This window comes from Nyctereutes procyonoides, unplaced genomic scaffold (assembly GCF_905146905.1).
Source record: "Nyctereutes procyonoides isolate TBG_1078 unplaced genomic scaffold, NYPRO_anot_genome, whole genome shotgun sequence".
Classification (NCBI taxonomy): domain Eukaryota; kingdom Metazoa; phylum Chordata; class Mammalia; order Carnivora; family Canidae; genus Nyctereutes; species Nyctereutes procyonoides.
In genome coordinates, this window is record NW_026575025.1 from 1,068,080 (window position 1) to 1,085,519 (window position 17,440).

General features: G+C 39.1%; 2 protein-coding genes across 4 annotated transcripts in view; one reads left to right on the forward strand and one right to left on the reverse strand.

Moving 5' to 3' along the window:
• Positions 1 to 17,440, forward strand: part of FNBP4 (formin binding protein 4) — a 42,177-nt gene that overhangs the window by 7,271 nt on the left and 17,466 nt on the right. For 2 of the 3 annotated variants that reach the window (XM_055312628.1, XM_055312637.1), the window contains exons 4-12: positions 335 to 521; positions 3,685 to 3,832; positions 3,975 to 4,095; positions 5,566 to 5,907; positions 7,053 to 7,263; positions 10,502 to 10,623; positions 12,323 to 12,427; positions 14,385 to 14,518; positions 15,516 to 15,703. In XM_055312628.1, the coding sequence (XP_055168603.1) occupies positions 335 to 521; positions 3,685 to 3,832; positions 3,975 to 4,095; positions 5,566 to 5,907; positions 7,053 to 7,263; positions 10,502 to 10,623; positions 12,323 to 12,427; positions 14,385 to 14,518; positions 15,516 to 15,703 (1,558 nt within the window). The remainder of the gene's footprint in view (positions 1 to 334; positions 522 to 3,684; positions 3,833 to 3,974; positions 4,096 to 5,565; positions 5,908 to 7,052; positions 7,264 to 10,501; positions 10,624 to 12,322; positions 12,428 to 14,384; positions 14,519 to 15,515; positions 15,704 to 17,440) is intronic. The other variant, XM_055312645.1, reaches the window with a different exon arrangement.
• Positions 1,600 to 1,932, reverse strand: LOC129501485 (40S ribosomal protein S24-like). The gene has a single exon (XM_055312655.1). The coding sequence runs from the start codon at positions 1,930 to 1,932 to the stop codon at positions 1,600 to 1,602; it is 333 nt and encodes a 110-aa protein (XP_055168630.1).

Here is a 17,440-nt window from a genome sequence, read left to right on the forward strand (position 1 = left end):
GGATTTTTAGTTACTGAAGCCACTTTGGGACCTGGATCCCAGGTGGTTAGCCTACTTTTCTCAGTCTCAATGTCTCCCTCTCCCTTCTTTTCCCTTTCCATTTCTCTTCCTTAGTCCTCCCCGCTGCTCTCTTCTCTTTTGTAAAGCTTGTAAACAGAGGGAAAAAATGGATAATTAAAGGGTTTGGGAGGTTTTATGTAATTGGAAGATGAGAGTTTTGATTCAAAAAGTTGAGAACTGATCACGTAGAATTTTTTTTTTTAATGGTGATTGTCATTTCCTGTTTTCTGGTTTTGAGGTTATTAATGCATCTGTTAATGTTTTCATTCTAAAGGAGATAGATGCTATTACAGCTCCTCAGCCTGCATCTTCTATAGGAGCTTCTGCTCCACCTCCAACTCCACCTCGACCAGAGCCAAAGGAATCCACAACATCTGCCCTTTCTTCTACTACTTCAAATGGAACAGACTCAACTCAAACAGCAGGGTGGCAATATGATACTCAGTGCTCACTAGCAGGAGGTAAGTTTAATCCTTTGATTTTATTTACTTATTTTTTTATCCTTTGATTTTTTTTTATTTTTTTATTTTTTTAAGAAATCTAAAGTGCCATCTTTAAAGGTGTTGTAGGCGGCATTGAGATTCCCAAAGATGAAAGCTTGTATCCTTTAGCTTGAGACTTTAGGATTCTGGCCTATTAAATACACTATTTGGAAGATGATAAGGAGGACTGTTTTCTCTGAGAATTACTAGGATAATAATTGTATCTTTTGAAAAATAATTGCAAAAAAGAAAAAAAATTGCTTGCCCTTTTCACCAGTTGGAGTTAGGTCAAGTGAATAGTAAAAGCCATTGTTTTAGAAATTGGGGAGGGGAGCATTGAAAATATATTTTTGGACTATCAAACTGCTTTTTTGAGCCATGTGTGCAAAGATGATTTGAGAAGGAGTTTATCCCCAGGGGACATTTGCCAATGTCTGAAGACATTTTTGGTTGTCACAACAGGGGGTGGCAAATTGTTAATGCATCTAGTGAGTAGAATCTGGGATGCTAAACACTACATAGGACTGCCCCCACCACAAAAAAGAACTATCCAGCCTCAATCCTTTTTTTTTTTTTAAAGATTTAATTTCTTTATTCATGAGAGAGAGAGAGAGAGAGACAGACAGACAGACAGACAGACACAGGCAGAGGGAGAAGCAGGCTCCATGCAGGGAGCCCAGTGTGAGACTCAATCCCAGGACTCTAGGATCATGCCCTGGGCCAAAGGTAGACGCTCAACCACTGAGCCACCCAGGCATCCCTAGCTCAAAAGTTAACAGTGTTACGGAGGAACCCTGTGTTAGATTGTTACAGCTTTGAGCTGACTTGGGATAGGAGGTCAGAATTATCTGAAATTTGTGCTTTTTTTTTTCCCCCCACTTTTAATTTATTTTTATTTTTTTTAATGTTCTTAGTTTATTAGTCCTCTCACGAAAAATCTGCACAATCACCACAGATAAAGCCACTGCAGAATCCTTATTCCTCCTGTTGTCCAATCTCCAGCTCACGTTTTGCCAGCACCAATGTTGGCTTTTGCAGTCCCCCTTTCTTCATTCTGTTACTGCGTTCTTTGCGGTTTTCTTGAAGTCTTTTTCTTCTTATACAGGCCATGTCTTGCAAGTCTACGTTTGGGTTCATTTTTCTTTGCATAATCCAAGGAATCATAAGTCATGCCAAAGTCATTTATCTTGCCACCAGCATAATGGGTTCTGAATCCAAATCCAAATATGACATCTGGTGTGGTCTTGTACGTTTCGGCTGGTTTTTCCCGAATTTCTTGCTTAGGTACTATTGCCTTCCAGGGGTGAAGAACAGCAATGATCATCTGTTTCCCCTGAAGCAGTCGGATGGTCATGAACTTCCTGGTCCGGATAGTTACAGTGTCGTTCATGATGGCAGCCGAGGTTCAAGCAGCCGGGGAGGAAAAGAGTCACTTTTAATTTTAATTCCAGTATAGTTAATATACAGTGCTATATTAGTATTAGGTCTACAATATAGTGATTCAGCAATACTGTCCTTATTCCATGATCATAAGTGCATTTCTTTTTTTCTTTTTTTTTTTTATAATTTATTTATTTTTAATTTATGATAGTCACACAGAGAGAGAGAGGCAGAGAGAGAAGCAGGCTCCATGCACCGGGAGCCCGACATGGGATTCGATCCCTGGTCTCCAGGATTGCGCCCTGGGCCAAAGGCAGGCGCTAAACCGCTGCGCCACCCAGGGATCCCTCATAAGTGCATTTCTTAATCCCTATTACCTATTTTACCCATACCTACCTACCCTCTGGTAACAATCAGTTTGTTCTCTATAGTTAAGAGTCTTTTTTTCGGTTTGTCTGTCTTTTTGTTTTTTCTTCTCCTTTGCTCACTTGTTTCTTAACTTCCACAGGAGTGAAATCATACGGTATTTGTTTTTCTCTGACTAACTGAACTTTGCTTAGCATTATACTCTCTACTGTCTGTTGTTGTAAATAGCAAAAAAAAAAATTTGTTTTTAAGATTTTATTTATTCATGAGAGACAGAGAGAGAGAGAGAGAGAGAGGCAGTGACATAGGCAGAGGGGGAAGCAGGCTCTGTGCAGGGAGCCTGATGTGAGACTTGATCTTGGGACTCCAGGATCACTCCTTGCGCCGAAGGCAGATGCTTGACTGTTGAGCCACCCAGGCATCCCATAAATGGCAAAATTTCTTCTTTTTTTGTCTGAATAATATTCCATTGGGTGTGTGTGTGTGTGTGTGTGTGTGTGTATGTATGTATGTCTTTATTGATGGATCCTTGGGCTGTTTCCATAATTTAGCTATCATAAGTAATGCTGCTATAAACATAGGGGTGTGTATGATCCTTTCAAACTAGTGTTTTCATATGCTTTGGATAAATAACCAGTAGTATGATTTCTGGATCGGAAATTATATTTTAAATTTTTTGAAGAATCTCCATACTATTTCCCATAGTGGCTGTGCCACTTTGCATTCCTACCAACAGTGCAAGAGAGTTCTTTTTTCTCCACATACTCACCAACATCTGTTGTCCTCTGTTTTTGGTTTTAGCCGTTCTGACAGATATGGGATAATATCTAGTAGTTTTGATTTGCATTTCCCTGATGATGAGTGGTGTTGATCATCTTTTATGTGTCAGCCATCTGTATGTCATTTTTGGAGAGGTCTTCTGCCCATTTTTAATTGGATTTTTTTTGGTTAAGTTTTTTTTTTATGTATTTGGGTATTTTTTTTCTTTTTATCCAAATTTAAAAAAAAATGTTTATTTACTTATTCATCACACACACACACACACACACACACACAGGCAGAGACACAGAGGGAGAAGCAGGCTCCATGCAGGGAGCCTGAAATGGGACCCCATCCCGGGTCTCCAGGATCACGCCCCAGGCTGAAGGTGGCACTAAACCGCTGAGCTACCCAAGCTGCCCTGTATTTTGTTTTTTTGTTTTTTGTTTTTTTAATAATAAATTTATTTTTTATTGGTGTTCAATTTACCAACACCCAGTGCTCATCCCGTCAAGTTGTATTTTGGGTATTAACCATTTATCAAATATCTTCCCCCCCATTCAGTAGGTTGTTCTTTAGTTTTGTTGAGAAATTTGTCCTTTTTAAATTTTTTAAAATTTGTTTTATTTTCTTATAGTTGGAATTGAGATGGGAGATTGGCAGGAAGTCTGGGATGAGAACACAGGATGCTATTATTATTGGAACACACAAACGAATGAAGTGACTTGGGAGTTACCCCAGTATCTTGCCACCCAGGTACAGGGATTACAACATTACCAGCCCAGGTAAGAATAGACTTGAAACATAAATTACTTGGAAGTTAGAGTCTTATCTTTTGTTGATAATATTTGCCTCTGTTTGTCTTGTTAAGTGTGTATATATATATGTGTGTGTGTACATATATACATATTTTTTGTTTGTTTTTAGTTCTGTAACAGGTGCTGAAGCTAATTTTGTGGTTAATACAGACGTGTATACTAAGGAGAAAAACGTTTCTGTTTCCAGTAGTAAAAGTGCACCAGTGATAGCAAAGCGAGAAGTTAAAAAGGTCAGTTTTACCAACTTATTTCATTTGCTTATTTCAAATCTAAAGAAATTGTTACACTGGCACAGGTATAGAAATCTTCTATTGGGCCCCTGGGTGGCTCAGCGGTTAAGCATCTGCCTTTGGCCCAGGGCATGATCCTGGGGTCCTGGGATCGAGTCCCACAGCGGGCTTCCTGCATGGAGTCTGCTTCTTCCTCTGCCTGTGTCTCTGCCTCTCTCCATGTCTCTCATGAATAAGTAAATTCTTAAATACAAAAACCCTTCTGTTAATATTTCACAACCAGCTATGAAAAATAGAATAAATGCCGGTTTTTAAAGCTTTATTTAATCTAATGTTTATATTTAATGTGTAGCATTTATGACAGTTATCCATCCAGTTCAGTGGTTCTTTTGGAACCTTAGAGTGCCATGCTCATTGGGTCATTTGAAAATGTGTGAGCAGCCAAGCAGGCAAGGCTTCCCATTTCCTTCTCCAGTTCAGAATAGTACTTTCAGGGGGTGCTTGACTGGCTCAAGTTGATAGAGCATGCAACTCTTAATCTCAGGATTGTGAGTGTAAGCCCCACGTTGGGTGTGGAGTTTACTTAAAAATAAACATATACATACATATTTTTAGAATAATTTGGTCTTTGCAACTCTAGGAGGGAGGTAGACTATTACCCCAAGGAGGAAATGGGTGCTTTTAAGTATAATCACATTTCATTTTAGAATTATTTCCCTTTCCTCTAAATCACCTTTCTAGCATTTCTGTCATTATACAGAGGGAGGCTATTTATCTAGTCATATGTTGAATTGACAAAACTCAGATCTTATTTATTAAAGATTTTATTTATTTATTCATGAGAGAGAGAGCAAGCAGGGCAGAGACACAGGCAGAAAGAGAAGCAGTCTCCATGCAGGGAGTCCAATGCGGGACTCGATCCCAGGACTCCAGGATCACACCCTGGACAAAAGGCAGGTGCCAAACTGCTGAGCCACCCAGGGATCCCAGATCTTAATTATTTAAATTCTGCTTTTTTTTTCTATGATTTTATTTATTCACGAAAGACAGGCAGAGACAGGCAGAGGGAGAAGCAGGCTTCCTGCAAGGAGTCTGATGTGGCACTTGATCCTGGACCGGAGGATCACGTCCAGAGCTGAAGGCAGACACTCAACCACTGAGCCACCTACGCGTCCCTAAATTCTGCTTCTGCTAACCTGCCTTTAGATTTGGAGAGTAGAGGGGAGCATATGTATGAATCCCATCCAGAAGTAGGTTCTAGTCCAATAGTGCTTTCTAAAGTAAACAGTGTTCATGATACGTTCATGTGAAGAGAATGGTACAAATATATGTACTGACCTTTTGGGAGTTAGTGGTTTTTAAGAATATCCAGTGATTGAAAAATCGTCATTTCTGGCATGAACAATTGGATATGTACTTGGGTGAGATTTTGTTTTGTTTTAATAAATGAGATTATTTTAATTTTCATAGGAAGTAAATGAAGGAATTCAGGCTCTCTCAAATAGTGAGGAGGAGAAGAAAGGGGTGGCAGCATCACTGCTTGCTCCTTTGTTGCCTGAGGGAATAAAAGAGGAAGAAGAAAGATGGAGAAGAAAAGTAATTTGTAAAGAAGCAGAGCCAGTTTCAGAAGTGAAAGAAACAAGTACAACAGTAGAAGAAGCAGCAACAATAGTAAAGCCACAGGAAATTACATTAGACAACATGGAAGACCCTTCTCAGGAGGATCTTTGCAGTGTTGTTCAATCTGGAGAAAGTGAAGAAGAAGAGGAACAAGATACCCTTGAGCTGGAGCTTGTTTTGGAAAGAAAAAAAGTAAGTATTTTAAAATGCCTTTTCTCCCCTCAGTACTGTTACACTCTCGTATCATTGTGCTCAGTGTATTACTATTATTGGTATGTTTTCTTTAACCTTTTTTCTAGATAGGTTTAAGCTTACACGATAAAAACTTAAATTATGAAGTTGTAGTTCTTTTGGTTCCTGATGATGCTTTTGATAGTTGACAACTAATAAATACCCATATTGCTCTGATTTAAAGATAGCTGGATACAGTGAGTAACGTATCTTTTATTTAGCTTCTTAACAAATGAGCATTGTAAATTCTTGATGATAACTTGGTTTTTAACGCAATAAAGTATAGATTGACTTCCAGTGATCATCCATGGCATTGTTTGCAAAGTTACTACATGGGCTTTGTAAAATTAAGAGGAACCAGTAGTTTCATGTGCTTCCCTTTCTTTTCTTTTCTTTTTTTTTTTAAATTTTTTTTAAATTTTTATTTATTTATGATAGTCACAGGGAGACAGAGAGAGAGGCAGAGACACAGGCAGAGGGAGAAGCAGGCTCCATGCACCGGGAGCCTGATGTGGGACTCGATCCCGGGTCTCCAGGATCACGCCCTGGGCCAAAGGCAGGCGCCAAACTGCTGCGCCACCCAGGGATCCCTTGTGCTTCCCTTTCAAAAAAGATGGTCCACAGGAAACATTCCTGATTGAGAGGTTGATTTTTACTTATTTTCTGTCCTGACTTTTCTTGAAACAGTTTCATCTGCTACTTTGAGTATGAGCAAAATCTTAACAGGTGTTATGACAGCAATATCTTGAAGCTTTCCCCCTTTTGAAAAATTTTAAGCTATGGAGAGGGACAAGCTAAGCTAGACTTTATCTATTGTGTTCATGTATTGGAAAATTTGTCTCAGTGGATCTCTAGAACCTATCCCTTAGAATCTGTCCCCTTCAAATTGATAATTGTTAACTACAATCATGAGTAAACTTACTGAGTAATAATAAAATACAAGCATATAATGCTTGGCTCTCATGGAAAAATGTATTAAGAAATATTTCTATCCTCAAAAGATTTTAATTCTTGTAACACATGGTTCTCATTCTTGGTACTCACAAATTCTTAAATGTTTATAAACAGTTAATGACACTCCAACTTTGTTGTCATGTTCATCACAGGCAGAGTTACGAGCCTTGGAGGAAGGAGATGGTAGTGTGTCAGGGTCTAGTCCATGTTCTGACATCAGCCAGCCAGCATCTCAGGATGGAATGCGTAGACTTATGTCTAAAAGGGGGAAATGGAAGATGTTTGTTCGAGCTACAAGTCCAGAATCTACGAGCCGGAGTTCTAGCAAAACTGGACGGGAGACTCCAGAAAATGGAGAAACTGGTAATACATGTGTTACATTAAACTTTCAGAGTTGAAAGATACAAAAGGGAAATCTTTACCCTTCTTTGGTTCCCTCTTTAGCAAAAAGGAGGAGATAGCACTTTGAGCCTTTTATTTTTTTAAAGACTTTTATTTATTCATGAGACACACAGAAAGAGAGGGAGAAGCAGGCTCCATGCAGGGAGCCTGACGTGGGACTCGATCCCAGGTCTCCAGGATCACACCCTGGGCTGAAGGCGGCGCTAAACCGCCGAGCCACCAGGGCTGCCCTGAAATTTTTTTCAATCACAATATATAATACAAAGTAGAAATCTAAAAGTCTCCCTTAATCTTTTCCCTATTCTTATTCCCTATCCCTGAGGTCTATTTTTGCTGTCCTTTACCTACCCATATCCTTCTAGAACCTTTCCCTCTATATTCATTTTCTAGTTGTGTATGTATGTATAGTGTACACATGTGCACATGTAATTTTTTGCCACAGATGAACCACATGGATTGTTAAGGGACATACTTTTTTCACTTAAAGCATTTAAAATTATTCTGTGGTATAGATATTTTCATTTAACTATTCTCCATTCATGGACATTTAAGTTATGTCCAGGTTTCACTGTTAACAATATTGCATTTGTATTATCCAGCAATATGTACAAGGCCATTCAAATGTCCAAGATAGAATGGATAAATTCTAGTGTATTCTTGAAATTGAATACTAAATGGCAGTGAAATATGGATGATCTACAGTTAATATATTAACATGAATCTAAGAAACAATAGTGTTGAATTTAAAAAACTACAGGAGAACACGTATGTTAATATTTCCTGTATATAAGTTGGAAAATTGGGATGCCTGGGTGGCTCAGCGATTGAGCGTCTCCCTTTGGCTCAGGGTGTGATCCCAGAGTGCTGGGATTGAGTCCCACATTGGGCTTCCTGCACGGAACCTGCTTCTCCCTCTGCCTATGTCTCTGCCTCTCTGTCTGTCTTATGAATAAATATATAAAATCTGAGGGACGCCTGGGTGGCTCAGCAGTTGAGTGGCTGCCTTCGGCTCAGGGTAAGATCCTGGGGTCCCGGGATCAAGTCCCGTGTTGGGCTTCCTGCAGGGAGCCTGCTTTTCCCTATGTGTGTCTCTGCTTCTCTCTATGTCTCTCATGAATAAATAAATAAAATCTTAAAAAAAAAACCTTAAAGTTTAGATTAAAAAATAAGTTGGAAAACGGACAAAAATACTGTGCTTAAAGATCTATCCATGATGAAACTAAAAGAAGGTACTTACACCATTGAGGTAGAGATGATGTCTGTTGTGGACATGATGGCAGAGGCATTGGGAACTTAAGAAGTGGCCATGATAGTCTTCTGTTAAGCTGGGTTGTAGTTACTTGAGTGCTCACTTCGTTGGTTGTATTTCTTATGATATTTAATGATTAAAACAAAGCTCTAATAAACGTGCTGGTGTATATATATCTTTATGTAGATTTTAGTGTTATAGTACAGATTCCTAAAGATACATTGCTAGGTCAAGGGGTATATACATTTTGATAGATCTAATTACCCTCTAAAATACTCTAATTTTAGGGATGCCTGTGTGGCTCAATTGGTAGGGCATCTAACTGGCTTAGGTAGTGATCCTGGGGTCCTGGGATCAAGCCCCACGCCTAGGTCCCTGCTCGATGGGGAGTCTGCTTCTCTTTCTCTCCTTCTACCTGCACATGCACACACACTCTTTCTCTCTTTCAGATAAATAATAAAATCTTTTAAAAATATGTATATATATTCTAGTCTTAGAGCTCTAGTGGTGCTATAAATTGTTAAATTCTTCTACCTGCCACCAAATGTAAGATCTTTAATATACAAATGAATTATAAACTAATAAATGGAAGAGAGAAGGAGTTGGTTCCAATTTGAAAACGCAGAAGGAATATTAATGATAAAAAAGAGCAAGGCCATTATATGATGAGGTTAAATACTTAGAATATAAACTTTTAGGCTAATAAAAGCTGTTGAAAGTGATGTTAAAAACACATTACTTCTTTAGATCTAAGATTAACCAGAGTCCAGAAAAAACTTAAATATGGTTATTTTATTTATTTATTTTAAAGAACACAAACAGGGAAGACAGGGAAAGAGTAAGGGAGAAACAGACCCCTGCTGAGCAGGGAGCCTTGCAGGGTCTGATCCTAGTATCTGCGGGATCATGACCTGTACCATGTGCCACCCAGACACCCCTGGTTTGTTTGTTTGTTTTTAAAGATTTATTTATTCATGATAGAGAGAGAGAGAGGCAGGTAGAGACACAGGAGGCGGGAGAAGCAGGCTCCATGCCGGGAGCCCGACGCGGGACTCGATCCCGGGACTCCAGGATCGTGCCCTGGGCCAAAGGCAGGCACCAAACCCCTGAGCCACCCAGGGATTCCCTGTTGTTTTTTTTTTTAATGACTGAAAACTTCATGACAGAATGATCTTACATTGTATATGTGAATTAGTTTGGTAAGCAAGTGGTAAGCAGATAACACAGTTCATATATTTTACTCCAGTAGACATCACCAATCAGAAGAGTAAGTGTGTCCAATAAAGACTGTCTGCAAGGGCACCTGGGTGGCTCAGTGGTTGTGCATCTGCCTTTGGCTCAGGTCGTGATCCCGGGGCTTGGGATCGAGTTCCACATTGGACTCCCCACAGAGAGCCTGCTTCTCCCTCTGCCTGTGTTTCTGCTTCTCTCTGTGTGTCTCTCATGAATAAATAAATCTAAAAAAACAAGAAAAAGACTGTCTACAAGCCTTAATCAGTTCAGAAAGGAGGTTATTAGGTTGTTTAAAATTAATGTTCCTCTATTCTGAAAGCTTTTTTTTTTTTTCAAAACCCAATTCATAAAGAACCCTTATATCCTAGGTTTGATATGTAGCCTTGAAAAGTAATTGAAAATTGAATCAATGGTATTCTGGAATAGAGGGTTAGAAAGGATAAACAGATGAGGCAGAAAGGGAAAGCAGAGACTGCAGTAGTAAAATGAATTAAATGTTAAAGACATTTTAAGAAAGATGATTATAAAGTTTAAAGTATTTTGGCTTTATAAAGATGGTAGGTAAGTCATTAGGGTTTCTTGAATAAGGAAAACCACAAGCATAGGAAAAAGACCTAAGAACTTTTTTCAGATATGTGCTACAGGGATAAGAAAATATATATATGGGGTGCTATGTATTTGTCCTTTTGATTTAATTTCACATGGTTTCTTTTATAGTAATTGGTGCTGACACTTCAGAAAAAATAGACGAGAATTCAGACAAAGAGATGGAAGCAGAAGAATCTCCAGAAAAGACAAAAGTACAAACAGCACCTAAAGAAGAAGAACAGGATTTGAAAGTATGTATATTAATACAGCTTGACAATTTTTTAAAATTTTTAAAAAGATTTTGTTTATTAGAGTGAGTACAAGCAGGGGGAGTAGCAGAGAGAGAGGGAAAAGCAGGCTCCCTGCTCAACAGGGGACGCCCGATGCAGGACCAAATTCCAGAACCCTGACATGATGACCTGAATGAATGTAAGACAGGTGCTTCAGGGATCCCTGGGTGGCTCAGCGGTTTGGCGCCTGCCTTTGGCCCAGGGCGCGATCCTGGAGTCCTGGGATCGAGTCCCACGTCGGGCTCCCGGTGCATGGAGCCTGCTTCTCCCTCCTCTTGTGTCTTTGCCTCTTTCTCTCTCTCTCTCTCTGTCTATCATAAATAAATAAATAAATAAATCTTAAAAAAAAAAAAAGGTGCTTCAGCCACCCAGGCACCCCAGCAAATACTTTTAAATGGGGGTAACCATTAAAGTACATTCTTTATTAGCAAGTAGTAAGAGTGATCTTTACTTCTCTCCATATATAAATCATTTATGTAGTTAGTTGAAAAGGTCATAGGTCACGCTGAAACATTAAATTATAGGACTGACTTGTAGAGAAATTATCTAAAGATAAATTTTAAATGTCTTAATTGCTTTCTTAAAAGTTAAGCCTTCATTGGAAGGCAATAACAGCTTATCAAATAGGCTTTCTCTAGTTTGGATGTACTAAAGAAACAAAGTTACAAGTTTAATTCCTTTGTGAACTATTTGTCCTTACACAAGGGCAAATTTGGTTCTGATTTTATTTCAAGGCTAATATCATGAGAATGGGATCACATAGTATGTGGCTATTTAAGGATGGTCTGTTGTAAAAACCATTTAACACATTCTTTTGACCTGAAAGAGTTTATCCAGTCACTGGCTAGTGTATAACCATGTGAAAGGGACTGGGAGAATTAATTTTGTTCAGTGTGTGTAGCTAGTGTAAGCAATTAGTAATGGATAAATGATAGTTTGGATACTATCAGGAGTTGTGTCATTTAATATCTGTTTACACCTGTTGAATCCTGTGTTGTCTCAGAGTACATATGCATTTAATTTCTCTAGACTTGTCATTTGTCACTTGTTAGGTGAATTCATTTAAACTAGAATCTTGTCTTCTGTACATAACTGTTTATATGCAGCTGTTTAAGAAAGGCTGTTTCTAGGCAGACCCATTTTTTTAAGCATATTTATGAATAAATGAAACATTTTACATAATACAAAGAATATTGCTCAGGATACCTGCATGGCTCAGTGGGTAAGTGCCTGCCTTCGGCCCAGGGTGTGATCCTGCAGTCCCAGGATTGAGTCCCACATCGGGCTCCCTGCATGGAGCCTGCTTCTCCCTCTGCCTGTGTCTCTGCGCCTCTCTCTCTCTCTCTCTCTCTCTCTCTCTCTCTCTCTCTCTGACTATCATAAAAAAAAAGAAATAAAAAAAAATAAAAAAAAAAGACTTTATTGATGAGAGACAGAGAGAGAGAGAGAGGCAGAGACACAGGCAGAGGGAGAAGCAGGCTCCATGCACCGGGAACCCGACGTGGGATTCGATCCCGGGTCTCCAGGATCGCGCCCCGACCCAAAGGCAGACGCCAAACTGCTGCGCCACCCAGGGATCCCCTCATGAATAAAGTCTTTAAAAAAAAATACATTGCTGATTCAGTTTTATTTCTTCCTCTTTTTCTTTCCTACATTACAGTTTCAGATTGGAGAACTGGCAAATACCCTGACAAGTAAATTTGAATTCCTAGGCATTAATAGACAATCCATCTCCAACTTTCATGTGTTGCTTCTACAGACTGAGGTAATTTAGCCATTTTTGGTATAATTGGTATTTGAGTAAAATGCTGTATTTGTGAGGCATTTGTCTTACGCGTTTTAATCCTAAATTTAAATTTTTAACATTGGATCCCTGGGTGGCTCAGCGGTTTAGCGCTGCCTTCCGCCCTGGGCCTGATCCTGGAGACCTGGGATCAAGTCCTGCGTTGGGCTCCGGCATGGAGCCTGCTTCTCCCTCTTCCTGTGTCTCTGCTTCTCTCTGTCGCTTTGTCTATCGTGAGTAAATAAATAAAATCTAAATAAATAAATAAATTAATTAATTAGTTAATTATTTTTTAGCGTTGATGCATATTTGAACCACCAACCCAGGAAATAAAACTGTGTATTACCCAATGCAAAATATAATAATGAAGATAGATACTAAGATTTTATGTGTGGTGATACTACCTTCAATAGGCATATATTGGGGACACCTTGGTGGCTCAGTGGTTGAGCGTCTGCCTTCAGCCCAGGGCGTGATCCTGGGATCCCAGGATCAAGTCTCACATCGGGCTCCCTGCATGGAGCCTGCTCCTTTCCTGCCATGTCTCCACCTCTCTCTGTATGTGTCTCTCATGAATAAATTTTTTTAAAAATAGGCATTTTTTCGTTGTTAAAAATTTTTTTGAGGGGCACCTGGGTTTCGTTGATTAAGTATCTGCCTTTGGGGCATCCCCGGTGGCGCAGAAGTTTAGCGCCGCCTGCAGCCCGGGGTGTGATCCTGGGGACCTGAGATGAGTCCCGCGTCAGGCTTCCTGCATGGAGCCTGCTTCTTCCTCTGCCTTGTCTCAGCCCCCCCCCCCAGCAAATAAATAAACAAATAAACAAATAAATAAATAAATGCATCTTTTAAAAAAAAGTTTAACCTTTGGCTCAGGTCATGATCCCAGGCTCCTGGGATTGAGCCCTGCATCAGGCTCCCTGCTTAACGAGTCTGCTTTTCCCTCTTCTGTTGCCCTCCCCTCTGTTCATGTGCTTATGCGCTCTCTCACATTAACTCTCTCTTGTACTCCCTTGCTCAAGTAAATAAATACTTTTTTAAAAAAATTTGGGGGTTGGCTCAGTTGGTTAAGCATCTAACGCTTGATTTCAGTTCAGATCCTGATCTTAGGGTGGCAAGATTGAGCCTCATGTCGGGCTTTGTGCTCAGCATATTAGGTCTTCTTATCCCTGTCTCTTGCTTGTGTATGCGTGTGAGCTGTCTCTCATAAAATCTTTAAAAAGTGTTTTTTTGTTTTGTTTTTTGTTTTAATGTAAGCTTTATGCTCATTGTGAGGCTCAAATTCAGGACCCTGAAAAAAAAAATTAAAGACCTGAGATCAAGAGTCACATGCTCCACCAACAGAGAATGGGATGTATTTTAATATGGACCTGTTTTCTAACAAAATTCTATTGATAGTGATCAGATGAGGCCATGTAATGTTGAAAGACTTTATAAGTGCTATAGGGTTACAAATCTTTTTAAGGAGAAAAGTTCTGAGTCCTATTTGTAGTTTGCATAGTTCGTAACGTGGCAGGATAGGATTCAGTAAGGAACAGTTCCCATAGAAGCTGACTTCCTTAAGGACTGAACCTTTGGGGTTTTTTTTTTTTTTTATCTTTGTTTTTTATGAATCACATTACTGAACTGGCTGAACTATCTACCAAACAAAGGTAAAATTGCTAAGGAATTAATATAGTCCAAGGGGAAAACAAAACTGCTACTCATTTTTAGATACTGGAGAGTTGGCAGTATAAAAATGTACTATAGTCCAGTCACCTTTTTTAGAACTCTACAGAGCAAACAAGATTTTTTATGAAATTAAGAGCAGCTTTCTTCTTTTTTTGGTCTGTTGTCCTTGTGAGAAACCAGCAATATGGTCATGGACCAGAAAACATGTCCCTTTTACTTCTGCTTCCTGACATAACAATAAGCCTTTAACTTCTCCATTTGTTGATTCTAGACTCGGATTGCGGACTGGAGGGAAGGGGCTCTTAATGGAAACTACCTTAAACGAAAACTTCAGGATGCAGCAGAACAACTAAAACAGTATGAAATAAACGCCACTCCTAAAGGCTGGTCCTGCCACTGGGACAGGTACGCACTCTTCTCCCCTTTTCACCTTTCACCTTTGACATCTCAGACATGATTTGTGATCACCACCACCTGACGACATGACAGCCTGTCTGGAGACTGAGAGCAGCTGCAGTTAGCGGTGCCGGGCAGGCAAAGCACCGCAAGCACTTACAGAGTCTGGGGCCAGCCATGGAGAAACAAAAAGCAATGTTTAAAGTGTTCCATGTAACGGATTTTTTCCCAAGATGGACAAAGCTGGTTTTTACTCTCCAGAGTGTTGTTGCACGGAGTAGGGCGGGCTTGGGGGTTAAGCGCATGCGAGAGCTCTGTGCGCTTTACAGGACCTCTGGAAGCAACTACTCCTGATTAACCTCGGTGAAGTTAAGGAAAGCTTCGTGCCTGAAGATGTGAATGAAGAACAAGATTACTATCTTCTGCCAGCAGGTCAGATGAAAACATTTCTTTTTATATTTGGCTTTTCTTGATTTTTTTTTTTCGTTATTTGAAATCTTTGCTCTTTTATTTTTCAGCTCCCAGATCCTCTCCCTCTCTTTAGCTTTCACTGTGTTTGATATCAAGAGTATGAAATGTGAATTCCACGGTCCAAGAGGGGAAGAGTCACCTTTCGCAAACTTCGTTGTTCTCTTCTTTGGAAGGGAAATTAGTGTTCTAGGAGATTGAGTCCCTTCGTTAATGAAACTTGAAACCCTGTTAAGCATTGGCAAAAAAAAAAAAAGAAAGAAAGAAAAAAGTGTGAGAGGTGTTTTCTAAGTCATCTGTTGGAATGAGAGGGCTCAGGGCTGTATTCACAGAGCTGCTGGCAGTGCAAATAGCTTTGAATTATCCTTGGTTCTTCATCCTCAATTGTCAAAGCTCTTTGTTGCCTTTGTGAATAGCAGTCCATTAAGAAGAGGTTCGTCCCTGTGAGAGCAGACTGCTGTCCTGGGACAGGACCAAATGGAAGTGTCTTTGTAGGAGAATGGGTCTTAAAACATGTGTTTTCTTTCTTGTAATTTAGGGATCATAGACGATATTTCTATGTAAACGAACAGTCGGGCGAGTCTCAGTGGGAGTTTCCAGATGGTGAGGAGGAGGAGGAAGAAAGCCAAGCACAAGAAAGTAGAGACGAGACTCTTCCTAAACAGACCTTGAAAGACAAAACTGGCACTGATTCAAATTCTGCAGAATCCTCTGAGAATTCCACAGGTGGGACAATTTACCCTGTATTAATTGGAGAGAAATAATTTTGAAGGGAAAAAAAAGACTTGTATTAGTTGATACCATAAAAGGAGAAAATAATTCAAATCATAATAACATTTCTGGTTAAAAAATAGTGGCTTGACATAAAATTGTAAGAGTTAATAGGGAAGAAAACTAAGACAGTGACTGCTTGGAAATCACACTATTAATATCAGACTTTGGTAAAACCTGAAATGATGAGCCAGTATATTTTGATTTTAAGAGTGTCCCATGCATGCTCCGATCTACTTGCTAGGTGGGATGCTTTCCAATTCTTGAATCATTTAATAAAGCCAGTTAGATCTTAACAAAACAATTGTCCTATAACCACTCTCATTCCACAGACAAGGCTGTGTATCCACTAATAAATGGTAGTTAATATTAAGGAACTAGTAACTGAATTGTCAGTATTTATGTGGAATGATAATGGGAGATTTATTCTGCCTGTCTACAGAAAACTTTGTTGATATTTCAACCTCATTTTTCACTCCACTAGTCTTAATAAGACATGGTTTGCTACAAATCAAAATGTTCTGAAGAAATGGTATGAAACTATGACCATTATTTCAGAGAAGCAAAATAATTGGTACAAACTGCCAACAGTAATCCAGTATAAAACAATCAGGATGGCTCTCAACCCATTTAAAGTTCTCATAGTCTTTAGTTTCATTACATACATCTGAAAAGCTTTCATAGCTCCTCAGTTACTTTGAGAATCTGAGAGATCCTCTAAAGAGAAGTGGCTTGATTTCCCCATTAGTGAAGAAGATGTGCTCCCCCCACCCCCAATCTACCATTCTTGGAATGACAAAAATAAGTGAAGAGTGAAGCATAGTCAAGACTATGATTAGCAACCTTTTTGATCTAAAAAACTACTGGCTGTTTTTAAAAATGATAGCAGATAAAGCAAGAGTCTGTGGTTTGGCTTTTAAAGTAATAAACCTTTGAAGATAAAGACATGGAATTTGTTGGTAATGTATGAAGAGCTGAATTCTTTTGTCTTCTATTTATCAAAAATAATACTTTGGGATCGGGGATCCAACTGAATACAATCAAGAAGTTGGTAATGTGCCAAATGAAACTGATAGGTTACCAAATGATTTTGTTAATTTCTTATCTTAATTTCTTAATAGCCTAGGGGTAATTACCAGATGAGTAAATAAAAACCTATATTGGCTGCAGTGATTTTGCACATAGCAAAAGGGTGGTTTCATTCTACTTCATATTTCAGAAATATATTTTCTAAAGTTCTAGGGTATTTCAACATTTTCATGAAGAGATTTCCTTGATTATTTTCCTCATTCTTTTGGTAGTAATGATAAATGCGTCTAATAAGTTGGTTTTATGATTTGTTTGCTTTTGAGTAGTTAGTAAATTGAAGAGAGAGAGGCTTGATGGTAGTGCTGGGTGGTCGATTTTACTCCTGACCACTGCTTCATATCCCTTGTATGTTACTGAGCTGAATATTCTAGAATTACCAACTCTTACATGTTCTGTGAACACCTTAGAGCCAAGTTTTTTGTTTTTATTACTAACAAACACAGTTGGGTACTGTCTGGTAAAGGGAAGACTTGGAGACATAACTGATTAAAACAAAACTAATTGTGCTGTAGGAAAAAGCCACTGATGCATTTGCTTATATTCTTAAGCCTCTTTAATGAGAGACACTAAAATTTGATAAACTTGATTTAAATTAAACCCAAA